The sequence below is a fragment of the Symphalangus syndactylus genome, chromosome 6 (assembly GCF_028878055.3).
Source record: "Symphalangus syndactylus isolate Jambi chromosome 6, NHGRI_mSymSyn1-v2.1_pri, whole genome shotgun sequence".
Classification (NCBI taxonomy): Eukaryota; Metazoa; Chordata; class Mammalia; order Primates; family Hylobatidae; genus Symphalangus; species Symphalangus syndactylus.
This window is the reverse complement of record NC_072428.2, coordinates 111,068,568-111,084,080: the sequence shown is the minus strand read 5'-3', so window position 1 is coordinate 111,084,080 and position 15,513 is coordinate 111,068,568. Positions and strand designations below refer to the sequence as shown.

General features: G+C 33.2%; 1 protein-coding gene across 1 annotated transcript in view; it reads right to left on the bottom strand.

The window, feature by feature from the left end:
* CPED1 (cadherin like and PC-esterase domain containing 1) overlaps positions 1-15,513 on the bottom strand; it is a 314,315-nt gene that overhangs the window by 164,288 nt on the left and 134,514 nt on the right. Inside the window, exons 8-14 of the mRNA XM_055283806.1 lie at positions 12,032-12,174; positions 10,638-10,710; positions 9,292-9,459; positions 7,743-7,847; positions 6,008-6,177; positions 2,413-2,483; positions 223-273 (exon numbers count right to left, since the gene is read on the bottom strand). Coding sequence (XP_055139781.1) covers positions 223-273; positions 2,413-2,483; positions 6,008-6,177; positions 7,743-7,847; positions 9,292-9,459; positions 10,638-10,710; positions 12,032-12,174 — 781 coding nt within the window. The remainder of the gene's footprint in view (positions 1-222; positions 274-2,412; positions 2,484-6,007; positions 6,178-7,742; positions 7,848-9,291; positions 9,460-10,637; positions 10,711-12,031; positions 12,175-15,513) is intronic.

Here is a 15,513-nt window from a genome sequence, read left to right as displayed (position 1 = left end):
GGTTTGGAAGTCATTGTCCTTAAACAAAAAAATGTAATATTTTATGTTCTTATGCAAAAGTGATAGATACTGACTCCATCGGAAATCTAATAACTTCTAAAATTTACTTTAACAATGATCAGCCTAAGATACCCACATATAATAAAATGATGGATTTTTTTCAAAGTAAGGCTGTTCCCTAATTGTTGATTATGCTGCTACAACACTTTAATCTCAACTCACCATCACTGCAATGCATTTCTTTATTTTCATTTTTAATTTGTGGAACTGCAGCTAAAAAAAAAAGAAATGTAAATTTAAAATAAAAACTATTAATCAAAATGTTAAAATATACATTTAGCTATTAGATAACTTAATAAAACATGTTTTTTATTTAACTTTTATTATACTAGTGAACACTTCTAAGTAAAACTGGAAACTACAATCAAATAAGTTATTTTATTCAAAGCTCAGAAGAATTATTATTTCAAATATAAAAATATTAAGAGAGAAAATGAATGGTCTAAATGCCATTTATTGCCTGAAGCTGATCAGCCAAGGTTCCTTATCGTTTCTATATCCTATGACTATAATTTCCCAAATCATTAGAATTATAAAAGTGCCATCCAGTTGGTTCCAGTAATATTTACTCTATATTTTTTAATTCAACCAAATACTTATTTTAAAAACTCCTTAATACATATTTATGAAACAAATGAATGAATAAACACTCAGGGTACTTAAATCATTCATTTATAGAGGAAAAAACTGGTGGGCAACAGAAAGGCAGTTTCTCTCAGCTCTTCACTGCACCTACTGATTCATTCTATTGAACCAGTGATTCTCAAATTCTGGCCTCAGAATCATCTGAAGGGCTTGTTAAAAGACAAATTGCTGGGTCTCATCACCAGAGATTCTGATTGAGTAGATCTGAATTGCTAGGTTTCCCAGGTGATTCTGGGGAAGAGGGGGACACACACTGAAAACCACTGCATTGGGCTAAATCCTGTTTCACAATAGAACAACTTTGAACTAAAAAAAAATATTATAGACATATAGGTGGGTACTTCTTTTCATTTTTTTCTTTTTAAAATTAGAAGTATATTTTTTTCTTGTAACAAAAAGCTCAGATGTTCTTTGGAATGAAAAAATGAGAAAATAGAGATAAGCCAAAGAGGAAAAATATAAATCACCATTAATTTTTCCTGAGCTTCACGGTGAGGTAGCCAATTGTTAGGTTTAACAATAGATCAGAAACAATTTTCATGTCATAAATATTCTTTCACAACAGAAGAATGGATTTATAACATTTTATTTGATGACTCTAGCTTAATTTGTGTCCAGTCCACTCTTATTGCAATAGTAATGAACTCTATTTTTTAAATTTGTTGATAATTTATGTAATTAAATTTTGTATATATTATTTCCTTAAAATGAACATTTAGAAGTAAAATTTCTGATCTATAAAAATAATTTTTAAAGCTTTTCTTATATTTTAAATGGCCCCTTAATAGAGGTGGTTCTAATTTATACGTCCACCAGCACTATGAGAATACTTATTTCCCTACACTCTCTCCACTATCTTTTTTAAAGTTTTATTTTAATTGACACAAGTTCTGGGGTATAATGTGAAATATTTTGATACACGTATACATTGTGTAATGATTAAATGTGGCTAATGAGCATATCTATCACTTCAAACATTTATCATTTCTTTGTGATGAGATCATTCAAAATCCTCTTTTCCAGCTATTTAAACACATACATTGGTTAACGATAGTTATCCCACTTTTTAATAGAACAACAGAATTTTTTCTTCTATCTAACTATAACCAATCTCTGGCCACCTCCTTCCCTTCCTTCCCTCCCTGGCCTCTAATAACTACTATTCTACTCTCTATGAGAACATAAAACTGGTAACCCCTCTCTACTTCTGTGAGATCAACTTTTTTCGATCCCACATGAGTGAGCTTATGGGGTTTTTATCTTTTTGTGTCTGGCTTATTTCACTTAACATTCTCCAGGACTATCTATGTGACAAATAACAAACAACAGGATTTCTTTCTCTTTTGTGGCTGAATAGTATTCCATTGTGTATATATACCCCCATTTTCTTTATCCATTTATTCACTGATGAACGCTTAGTTTGATTCTATATCTTGGCTATTGTGTGTAGTGCTGTAGTTTACATCAGAGTACAAATATCTCTTCAACATACTGAGTTCATTTCCTTCAGATAGATATCCAGTAGTAGGATTGCTGGAGTCCCTCTCCATTATTTTAAGAAAATTCTTTCCAAATTTAAGGGAAAATAGCATTTCCTCATTTAATTTTCATTTTTGATTGCTAATGAAGCTAAATATTTTTGTGGGTTTTTTTGCCAGGAAATACTTATTTTTATGTTGAAATAAGTGAGAATATATATACTTTTACCTTTTTTATTTTCTATTGCATCAAATGGCACTTGTGATTTTTCAATGTTCTTATCTTCTGTGAAAGAATTCCTGCAAATGCAATGCCAAACAACTCTGGATTAATGAAATGAACAAAACACATGGAAATTACATCTAACACACTATCTTTTCTTCTGTATGGGCACAGTTACTTTGATGAACACAAAAAACGCTTTCTGCATTTCAATCCTCAAAACTGGCAATCTACCCTCAAAGGAAGTAGGTGGAAATCTCATCATCCCTAATCAGTAGAAGCACATTTGAAGAAAACCAGGGTAAAAAGTCACTCTCAGTCCAAATCTGAGGAATCTCAGATAGCTTGGGTCCAATAGAAGTGATTCAAGAATACACATTCTTATTGGAAATCTGTTTGGCTGTATTTACACTGTTTTGAAGCAAAAAATCTTGGAATCACCGAGGCACAGCCTGAGAAGAACATACATTTAACTGAAGAAATATAAGTATACCATGCAGAAAATGACCTACGTCTTGCCAAGTCTTCTACCCTTAAACTCTAATTAACAGTAGTGAATAGTAAGGGTTAGTTAAATTCTGGTGTGTTCACCTAATTTTCTCTGTTGTATAACTACTTGGCCAGATTGCCCTTTAAATCCTCAAATTTGGGACCAAAATAATTTAAATTGCAGACAGAAAAATTGCTGGTCCTGATGATAAAGAACAGCAGGCAGGATCGTCTGCAGGCCCCTGAAAAGACTTTCCTGTGCTGGTGCAAATCTCCATTTCCACCCCAGCGTAATGGAGATAACAATGTTTACCTTACTTCACAGGGATGCTATGAGAGTTAAATACAATTTTCTTTGTTAAATAACATTTTAGAAATATGTATTGTCCCAGATATTGTGCTGGGTACTGTCATGGAGAAGAGATGAATAAGACATATTCAGCTCCAAATATAAACATCAGCTAGGAAATTTAAAAGCATCAAGGAATTAAAATTATTGCTAATGTTGGGAGCCATGATAATTTTTTGCAGTTTTATTTTAAAAAACTGTTTATTCCAGGTGACTTTTACCAAAGACACAACCCTGAAATGCACAGAAACTGAAGTTTGGAAAGGTTACTATCTTAATGGAATGAGACACTCTGTATGTAAAGGCATCTTGCAGTGATTTTCTACATAATTTTGTGAATACATTGTTTCAAATCCACGTGGATTTTCATTGAAAGCATTTCCTTAGAGCAATGTACAATGCAACTGTATTTCTAGGAAGGTAAAATTAGCACATGGTGCACCACTTTGATTTTAAGATTTTCATTCTGTTCAGATTTACACTAATTCTGTTGAGATCTCTGGATCTTGAGCCTCAGGAAAAATATGTTACTATTACCTAGTATTGTCATGCTTTCCTGACTTTCTCACCTCGTTGCTACAAGAGAATGATCTTTCCTTAAAAGGAAAGATGAAGTCATTGAACACAGGTAATGTACATCCATCAAGTTGACATTTTCTATAGAAAAAAACTGTGGTAACCATTGAGAAGATAAGGACAATGATGGCCTCCCTGTCTGTGTGATGTACTGGACCATGAATGAGCCCTGGACCAAAGCACTGGACCATGGATGAGAAGGCCAGGGTCCTAGTTCCAACTCTATTTCTATTAGCTTTGTAACCTGAGCAAACAACCCATCTTACTAGCACTTCATTTTCTCATCTGGAACATGTATATAACATGCATCCTCATTGCAATATGGCATGAATGATAATTAAATATATACACATTCACTGGTAATCTTGAAGATAATTAGATTTGGGCATTTTTTTCTTGAATGCAAATGAAATTAGCAATATACTAACTGCTTGTTGACAAACATAGTAAGGTTTACTTGTCTCACTATTAAATATTTCAAACTTGTCTTGCTTTTCCCATTAAAAAAGAAAAATATTATCCCCACTATAGAAACTAAAATGATCATTGAATAGAAACATGGAAAGTATACTGATATTTACTATCTACCTGTGCTACAGCGTATCAGATGCTATGTAGCAAACGAAAGTTATTTTATGTAGTCATACTGAAATATATATAGTTCATAGTATAAAGTATATTTTGCAGATAAGAAAACTGAGTCTCAGGGGGGTTCAAACCTGTCTTCACAAATTCTAAAGTTGAGATTTTTGAATATAGTCTCTATGATTCAAAAAAGTCCTCACTCTTTCCAACTATACTCAACACTGACCATTAGTAAATTTTCTTATTGGAAGAGACTTCAATCTTCTAAATTTAAGATCAGAACACTGCTTAACCTTACAACATACGTGGAGCTTCAGAAAAATTTGCTTGGGAACAAACTTTCCAAAGTTTGAGTATCTTCAAGGAACTTCCTCAAAGTTAAAAAAAAAAAAAAAAAAAAAAACTTTGAAATAGCTTCCTGTGGAAATCAAGTCTGTTTTTCACCCATCTATAATAAATGAGACAGTCTTAGATTATTTGAGTGAGTGTAGAGTACAAACAAAGTGTCTCTGAAGTATGTTATTTAAAACCTAATTTTCAAACACATAAACAAAACCTTCTGCTGGGCCTACTACTTCCAGGTATTGAGGAAATAAAACCAGCTTCTTAAAGCTGTGGCAATTAAAGTGAATTCTGATCCTGGGAGATGTCCTAAGAATTCTTCAAATATATGATTATTCAAATTTTTGAATTATAAAAATAAAGTTTTTATAGAACTGTTTTCACTATATCCTGAGCAGAAAGAAGTGAAATGTAAGTCAATAGAACCGAAGCCATGGCCCAGGGTGACTGCAAAAGACTTAAATGATTATGGCAGGGCCATTTAGTCTTTCATCTCCCTAGGAGGTTTAGGTTTACTTCTGTTTTGCTGCCAGTAGAAAAGTCAAATGCTCCCGTAATTCCACCCATATAAAAGAGAAGCAGAAAAAACCTTAGGTGTTGCCCCTTTTCCCTAACTAGCAGAGGTAAAAATTTATCTGTCTCAGTTCTCTCTTATGCCCTAATTACTACCTCTCATTAGAATGGAAGTGAAGGTGGGAAATTTTATCTTATCCAAATATTTTCCTCTGAGATTCTACCTTCTAAAAAAAGAAAAACCCCAAAGTTCTACCTTCTAAAACCAAAATAGGAATCAATTGTGACAAAGAGAGAACATATGTATATACATTCAACAGGTTTTGCTCAGAAAAATGTCACACCTCAAAAACTTTCTAAATAAATAATTTTACTATCTCAAGCTGCCACTCTGACTGATGGTTCATAAAACACATCTCACCTAATTACTTCTGTCTGATACCCTCACAATTCAAGAAAATATATCACAGAAGGAAACTAGATTGAAACTTTCAATTATAAACACTATAGTGGAGTCAAGTCTTGTTGGTTTAAAAAACTGTTGGATACATTTTTATTAAAGTGTTTGAAGACCACTAGAATCATTATGGTTTCAATGTTTAAAGACATTTATTTTCCAGAGCATTGGAAATTTGGACACACTTTTTTGTTGTTGCTGCCTGCTTTAACATAGGCAAAGCCTTTTGAAATCAATCTGTAAACTAGAGATTTTTTGGATTGTACAATTCAAATTTGTGGCTGTCTTACCATTCCAGTGGATGTGGCTGTGTCTTTTTATTCATGAACTGAAATTGTTCAAATACATTTAAAAGAGACCAGTATTGGGTCAGGACTGAGCCAGGATTTCCCACAGGATTTGCCATATCATAAAATTCATGCATCAGTGACTGAATCCCAGGAGTAGTAGATGGGAAGAGCTGAGAACACAAAATATCAGCATAAGTTATGGAAAACAAATTATAATGTAGTATTACTATGAACAGCCTTATACTTAGTCATTTATTTAAAAAATCAGATATTAGTTAAAAATCCATTGGTCAGCACCATAAATTAGTTTTCTGTGAAGTTGTTGATGTAAATGCCACTTTTTATAAGAAACTAATTTTTTTAATGATCACATTTCCTCTTTCTTTTCATTGAATATAAGTGGATTTCCCTTTCCTGTTACAGATACCAGAAGACACCTGAATAAGAGAGTTAGGCAGCAGGAAGAATGAGACAGCCTCTTGGGTTACAAATGAATTATGTCAGAGTGAGAAATAATTAATCTTCCCCTCTTTCCCCCACAAAGAAAAATCTGTGGTTATCTCCTTTCTACTGTGAGAACCAGGAAATTGGAATTTTCTCTTTCTCTTGCAAAATAATTATTTAGTTCTTCGTCAAGTTATGGTGAGAAATGTTCTCCATATTAACAGTATCTAAAGTTATAAATTCTTGAAGAGTGAGGCCAGATCCCTTTTATTACCTTTTTATAGTATTAAGTCAAACTGTCATGAATGTAATACTTATATGTTTAAAATAGTTAAAATGGTATCATGTCAACTCAATTATCTTTGGGGAAATTAGCTTCCTTTGAATCCTCCAAAATTTGGGACCAAATTAGAAAAAGGAGTATCAAACACTCATTAATTAACTTAGTAAGTTGATTAAACTCATACAAGTAGTGTATGTATGTATATACATATAAATATATATACATATACTTTTTACAAGTAAGATAAATACTTGAGTGAAACATCAGGGTAATAATAAATTATTAATGATTAAGAATGCTATTTCAAAAAGATATTTCATATGAACAAATTTTAGGTGGAAAAATACAAATTCATTTTAGTCTATAAAAGTATCAGAACTGGAAAGAAAATAAGTATTAAACATGCATTTCGCATTCAATAAATTATCCTTTGATACTGACCAAGGAATTAACAAAATACATAGAAGATAAAATGCATGCCTTTTTTAAAAGATATAAGCCAGTAAAAGTTATAATTATTTACATTTCCTTTCTTTGAAGTTTGATATAGAGTTATAAGAAATTAAGGTTTAGGCAGTCTTCTAAAATATTATTTTCAACTCTATATGATTTTACAAAAACAAAAAGGGTATAATAAGCAGAAATAACAAGGGTATAATAAGCAGAAATAACTTTTGGTTGCATGTAAATGTTCTGAAGCTAAAAGTAAAACTTCCTCAGAAAAATGTTGGCATTTTCCCCATGAGAACTGTCAAATTCTGGCAGTTATGCTAATTCCATATTCTTTTACCTTTAATAAGTCACATATTGTTTGCAAAGTCTTAAAGTAATGCATATAAATCTTGCTCATTTTGCTACTTAGATCTCTGAAAAGAGCAAAGTAGCTTATAAAGATTTCTATTTCTTAAAGAAATACTTAATCTAGTTTGATGTCAAAATCAGGTAGCTTACAGGGATCTACTCTAATCCCAGTCAACAAGAAAGAATCAAATGTCACTTTTGCTTTACCAGTTGGAATTGTCCCAGACTTCCAAGCTCCTTTATGAAAGTCATAATTGAGTCAATTTCTTCTAAGGATAGACACTGATTTAGTTCCTTTTGATAGTTTTCACCCTGTATTGGTAGGGGGAAAGAACTTAAGCAATTGTTAAAAAGTCAAACCATGTTCAACCCAATTACCCCCAATTACCTCTCATTTCATAAACCAATCAAATTTCGAGTTCTATAAGCAACTGAGCTAATTAATGTTAAATAATACATAGCAACTTCAACTTGTCACAGTGGTGTCTGAATATTAAGAAAGGTTCATATTTGACAGGGAGGACCTGGATAAAATAGCTCAATGATGCTTTTGTAGTGAGGTTGGGGAGATGCTAACGTGTTATAAAAATCAATCCGGCTGGGCGCGGTGGCTCACGCTTGTAATCCCAGCACTTTGGGAGGCCGAGACGGGCAGATCACGAGGCCAGGAGATCGAGACCACGGTGAAACCCCGTCTCTACTAAAAATACAAAAAAAAAATTAGCCGGGCTTGGTGGCGGGCGCCTGTAGTCCCAGCTACTCGGAGAGACTGAGGCAGGAGAATGGCGTGAATCCGGGAGGCGGAGCTTGCAGTGAGCCGAGATCGCGCCACTGCACTCCAGCCTGGGTGACAGAGCAAGACTCCGTCTCAAAAAAAAAAAAAAAAAAAAAAAAAAAAATCAATCCATGTTATTTTGAAGCACTCTGCTCCTTTCATTGGCATTTGCCCAAACGTGACAATAGATGTGAATCCTTAAAAAAATTAGTATTATAATTCAAGTCTTCTGATGTCAATCTGGAGCACTCACTGCTACTCTAGACTACCTCCAAAGAGTTCTAACATTTCTTTTAAAGTATTCTATAATACATGTAATGAACCTGCACATGTACCCTCTGAACTTATAAGATGAAAGAAAAAATTAAAAAATAAAAAAGTATTCTGTAGCATACAATATGTATTATTCATAATATCCACAAACATTTCATAATCCCAGCACTTTGGGAGGCCGAGGCAGGCAGATCACGAGGTCGGGAATTCAAGACCAGCCTGGCCAACATGATGAAACCCCGTTTCTACTAAAAATACAAAAATTAGCTGGGTGTGGTGGTGCATGCCTATAGTCCCAGCTGCTTGGGAGGCTGAGGCAAGAGAATCGCTTGAACCCAGGAGGTGGAGGTTGCAGTGAGCCAAAATCATGCCACTGCACTCTTGCCTGGGTGACAGAGTGATACTGTCTCAAAAAAAAAAAAAAAAAAAAAAGAAAAGAAAAAGAAAAACAAAAAGAAAAAATAAGAAATTATGAACACTTTACTTAATTTTCAACCCATAATTTTATCATAATCAGTCACTTACCTGCTTAGTTGACATAAAAATAATCTTAGTCCAGAGGTCAGAAAAAATTAAGAAGTGTGATATAATAGATAGCCAAATAATTTGAAGTGATTTACTAAGTTGCTGAATTGCACCATAAAGAGAATGACACCTTCTAAGGAATGACTTGAAAAAATATTTATCAGTACACAAATATGCACTTACCTTGAAAACATCTGATCTATAAAGTCTCTGAAATATCTCAGAAAATATGGAAAGTGATGATTCATTAGGGAAGAGAAAATTGAAAGTGTCATTTAAAAGGAATTCTTCTGTATTTTGGTCCTCAAAATCCATATTCTCATTATCTTGAAAATTTAAATGCTCGTGTACCTTCGAAAGAACAAAAGCACAGCAAATATTTTTCATCGATTTACTTTTAAGACAATGGAATTACTTCTAAGACATGATTTATTTCCTGTTGGATTATAGATCAGAACTGACATCTAGTGGTCTTTTTGGAGGTCAACAGTTTTATATATGTGAGTAATGTTTTTTTAAAGATACAATTTAAAGACACAATTATTTAATGTACAGTATAAGAAAATTAACTAATATAAAGTCACAGTTTATCTCAATACCCTTTATAGCTGAAGAATATGCTCTCATGGAAGATAATACATAACATTTCTTTCTGAACAACAGATTTTAAAAAGCGTAATACAATTAGGTATGCATGCAAAATAATGAAAAAATGACTATTTAAAAGTGTCAATTAATAAAGTTTTAAATTTTTATGGAGAAATCTTGGAATTATTTAACCAAATGTCTGAGCCATCTATAATGTAATTGGTTTACCGGAATAATAGTTTGAGGACATAGAAATGTTATACGAAGCTATATTCTAGTTATACATAATTTTATTTTCCCCTTCTTCCTTTTTTCCTACCCCGTATTCCAAGGTACAACTTTCTATAGACTAATTTAATAAATTATTTTTTATCTTTTTGCCTCTAAGGGCTATGTTAGAGGAAAAAAAATACTTTGGGGGAGATAATATGAATGAGTGTATTTAATTTGAGAGGAAGGAAAAGAATCAAAATGGGCAAAAACACTTCACTCTACACATATCAAAAATTTCAAAAATTCCTACGGTTTTTTTAAACTAAATATAAACCAATTTTAAACTAAATATCTATACGTAAAAAATAAAAGTTATCTTTTTATAACCTCATGTAAATACGCCAGATAATCTGTTACTTTCTATTATCTACACATCCTCTTTTTTCCTTTAATGCATACTTGACTTCATACCACATTTATTTCACAAATAGTACTTGCACCATAGAAAAATTCATGTTTGTTTTACAGAGACACATAGGCAGGATTGGACTCATAGATTCTCCACATACTAGTTAATTCTCTGAACCACAGTGAATATAAGCCTACAGTACTTTTGCAAATTGCTATTTATTGATTGGTTACTATGAATGAAAACAACAACAACAACACACACACACTGATCTTTCACCACAAGGTAGAAGCTCACATGAGGCCTTTGGCATACTGACCTGGAGCACTACAGGGTACATGAAACTGCCATAACCAATATCAAAAGTTAGAAGCTGAAAGCAGAATCTGCATCTAAAATGAAAACACAAGGTACCATAAAAGTAAAGATACATGCACATGTATGTTTATTACAGCACTATTTATAACAGCAAAACTTGGAAACAACCCAAATGCCCATCAATGATAGACTGGATAAAGAAAATGTGGCACATACACACCATGGAATACTATGCAGCCATAAAAAAGAATGAGTTCAAGTCCTTTGCAGGGACATGGATGAAGCTGGAGACCATCATTCTCAGCAAACTAATCCAGGAACAGAAAACCAAACACTGCATGTTCTCACTCATAAGTGGGAATTGAACAATGAGAACACATGGACACAGGGAGGGGAACATCACACACCAGGGCCTGTTGGGGGGTGGGGGGCAAGGAGAGGGAAAGCATTAGGACAAATACCTAATGCATGCAGGCCTTGAAATCTAGATGATGGATTGATAGGTGCAGCAAACCACCATGGCATATGTATACCTATGTGACAAACCTGCACATTCTGCACCTATATCCCAGAACTTAAAGTAAAATAATAATAAAAACTATATTCTCTTGCTACATTTACCCTTTTTTGGTGTCAATTAATAATCCCTATTGTTAAATTTCAAGAGCAGTGGCTTGGATAATGTAAAATTACATGTGATAAATTTTTGGATTTGGATTCTGTTTTATTTCTTACAGAAAATAAAAATATACCTAAATATTCATAACACATTAAACTAAGCAATAAAGTTAATCCATGGAAACCTAAACATGAAGAAGAAAACTCTCCTACTCCTACATGCTAGGTACTTATTCACATATAAATTATGATAAGGTTTAAATTGATGTGCTTCCCCCACTTTTTGACATACTAGATTTAACATTTCCTTAGAACAAAGGCAATAAGTTATATTCAAGTAAACAGATATGGGAATAGGAGTTATTGAATTTTCTTAATAAAGTTCTTCATTTTCTCCTCTGCATTATGAAATCAGTGGGATATTTCAGAATGAAATTCATTATGTATAAGTAAAATTACACCTAGTCAATGCCAAGTATCTATGATAGAAATAGTTGCACTTGAAAAGGGGGCTGCAATTAAAAGATTAACTTTGAAAATGTGTACTTTACTTCTTGTTACCACTATTTAGATACTACTGAGTCTGCCACATGTTCTAAAGTTTTAGGATCTATAAATATGGCCACATATGTTTAGAAGATCATATTTGTATATTGACATAAAATTTTCCAAGTACCACCTACTTATGATAATTAAGATACATTTCCACCAACAATTTTTAAAAGATAGGTTTCTTTCTTTCTTTTCTTTTCTTTAAATTAAAATTTGTTTGTTTACCTATGGAAGGTCTTTGGTCCCAGAGCAGATGTTTCACTGAATACTTCAGCCGCTAGCAGGAGTTTGCCAATTGCTTCCTTCATAATATCAAAAGCCTGTTGAGGTGAACTGGCTCTCAGGAATGTCTCAAAAAATGTTTGCAGCTGTGAACAAAGTAAAGGATTCACTTGTTAAAACAATAGCCTCAGCTTGTCTATCATTTTCAAGGTGACTAATTTTAAGGATTGTTCTAGGTTATCTCTACTTGTCACACCCAAACCCCACCCCCACCTAATCAGCAAGTTTGGTAATCTAAGATACAGGTATATTGAAAGAGAAAGGTTTAAATATCTTGTAATTTAAATTTCTTTAGCAATGCTTACTCCATTTTATTTTCCTCATTTCACAGTATCTAATCATGGAAAATGCAAGTCTTGTCATCAGAACTCCAGTTTCACTTGTAACTCTACTAACTAGGTGAGCTGGGCTTGCCACCCACTGCTCTGAATCTTTGTGTCCTTCCCTTTAAATTGGGATTAATATCTACCAACAAGAGAGATGTGAAGCCAAATTAGAAGAAAATGTATTTGAAAGTCATGTTAAAGTATGAAATTCAAATGTTAGTTTTTTATTATTATCAATTTTGGGGGCATATTAGAACAAAAATAAATATATCAAAGTTGCTTCTTCCTCGTGCCATTATTCTGTGCAGTATCTAGCCAACCAGAGAAGACTCTGAGAGAATCCCAGTGTCCTGTTACTGTTTTAATTCTTAATTATTTCATGTGGATAGAGAGTATAGGGCAGTATTACAAAAAAGGGGGAATAAAGCTCAGTTGTGTCATCTTAAAAACACAATTGTTAGTATCACAAATAGCTGTTTTTATTTGCTTAAATATTAAAATGATAAAAACAAAACTACCTCTTGAGGATGCTGCATATCAAAGTTCAAGTGAATATTTTTTTAAAATATAAAACAAATCTCATATTGATTCATAAACTTTCTCTGGATAAACATACTCTTTTAAAGATGAAGAACAAAAAATATTTTTTGAAAAAACATGCAGCAGGTATTCTATTAATGTTTATTGGAAAAACAGACTAAATCTATCCAGACTACACAGGATTTCAAAGTGAAAAACTTTTGTTGCTATGATAAAGAAGGACAAATATTGGCCTGGATTGCCTGCGGAAAAATGGTAAATGTGTCTTCTCAATGCACAAGCAAAATTCCCCCAAGATAAACAAATACTGGCTTCACAACCTTTCCAGTTGAAAACAGAAACCTAATAAGATTACACATAGAGACCCTAAGAATGCGTCATTAGTATTTGGCAATTGGGATGTTTTTCCATTTTACTAAGGAAAATAAATGTAATAATTGTATGATTGAAAGAAAACAAATTATTGCTAACCTAAAAATGTTAACACCTTTGATTCAAAGCAGAGTAACATTATGTTTTTCCAAGGAAAAGTAACTCATCATATTTCATTCGTTTCACCATATTATGTAGAAAGGTTTATGTGTGACATTGTTGCATTTTCTATTTCAATGTTACCTGAATATCACAGAGGCTAAGGTTAATAATATATGAAAGCTGGAAATGTCTATGTAGCATATGAGATAAATAAGATAAATTATAAGATTATATCTCCATGAGGAAGAATAATTAGCAAATTAATGTCTTAGGGTTGCACTTATTTCTCTAAAATGAAAATGATTATTTCTTAATTTCTTAATTTCTTAATGTAACAGTGAGCATTTAAATATGGGATGCCATTCAATTCAACTTTTAGAGAACTGTAGCCTTTAGAAAGCCCTGTGTTCTGTGCTTTGGGAGACAAGTTGCATAGTACATAGACTCTAGAAGTAAAAAGGTCCAGGTTCAACTTTGGTTTTGTGCCAAAGTTGTGAGACTTTGTGGGATTAATAACAGTGCCTACTATTTATAGAAGTATCACTGAGATTAAAGGAGAGAATGTACATAAGGAATTTCACCACCCAGCACATCCGTATTCAGTACATGTCAGCTCCTTTTATTTTTTATTAATTAAAACAAGACGGCCGGGCATGGTGGCTCACGCCTATAATCCCAGCACTTTGGGAGGCCAAGGCGGGTGGATCACCTGAGATCAGGAGTTCGAGACCAGACTGGCCAACATGGTGAAACCTCATCTCTACTAAAAATACAAAAATTAGCCGGGAATGGTGGCACACACCTGTAATCCCAGCTACTGGGGAGGCTGAGGCAGGAGAATCACTTGAACCAGGGAAGCAGAGGCTGTAGTGAGCCAAGATCACACCAATGCACTGCAGCCTGGGTGACAGAGCGAGACTCCGTATCAAAAAAAAAAAAAAAAAAATCCAGATGAGTGTGATTCCTTCTTTTTAATTCATTCAGTATAGTGGCAAGCAAACTACATATGCTAGAAATGAAAGTAGAATCATGCGAGTGCTTAATACGAATTTTTTAAAAATCATAAACTTTCAAAGTCTCCAAAGAAGGCACAACTTTTATCAGTTCTTGTATCTAACTCACTTAGATTAACTAAGTGAACCACTTTTTTGAGTGTCTGGTTACATTGCAATTTGTTACTCTAATTGTATTTCCTTGGTCAAATTACATGAGTTCTGTGAGTCTCAGTGCAGAATGACAGAACTATGCTCAATGATCTCATGAGACAATGACAAATCTGAAATTATTTGATGTTAATTCCATTCAAATGCCACCGGAAGCTGAACAATTTCACCCATGCACTTTCTTAACTCACAAATACCTGAAGCAGCACCTTCACCTTTGCTGCTAATTTAAAACAGTCAAGCCATTAAGTCAAATATTAAGGAGACTTCTTCCTCTCCTTATCAACACTTCCAATCAATGTTTTTGAATTAAATAAATGTGAGAATATAAGTTCGCAAGGAAATCGGTATATTGGCAATAAAATAAATATGAATAAAAGAACATCTTGTAACTTTTAACATGACATGAAACTATTTTATAAACTATAAATTTTCTTCCTTCAGTGTAAACTTTAGTGCAAAATAAATTATATAGAAAATGACCTTGTAAGATCATGGTCGTAAAACCAGTCAGCTAACGCATCATCATTTGTTTGTATCTGTGTAAAATTCAAGCAATAACTAGTAAGGTATTTACATTTTTACAACATTGATCCATTCAAGCAACTTACTCAGATACAAGTGGATGGACTAAAATTTTCAATTAATTAAAAATGGAAGGACAAGAGCAACAGAATGCACTTAAAAGCATATAGAAAAACTTGGATCATGTCTGATATCTTTTCCAAGGTGTCCTTGTTATCTACTTCATTCCACCACATATTTTACAACTCCTCCCATGTTATGTTCTGGGTTCCGCTTCATTATTTCTCTCCATCCTCCCATAAGACCTTGCTTGGGTGAATTGATCTCAATGTCAACACGTCATTTGTTCCGTGTTAAACTTGCCAACCTTCTTGTTTGCTCTTTCTGCTAGACTGTG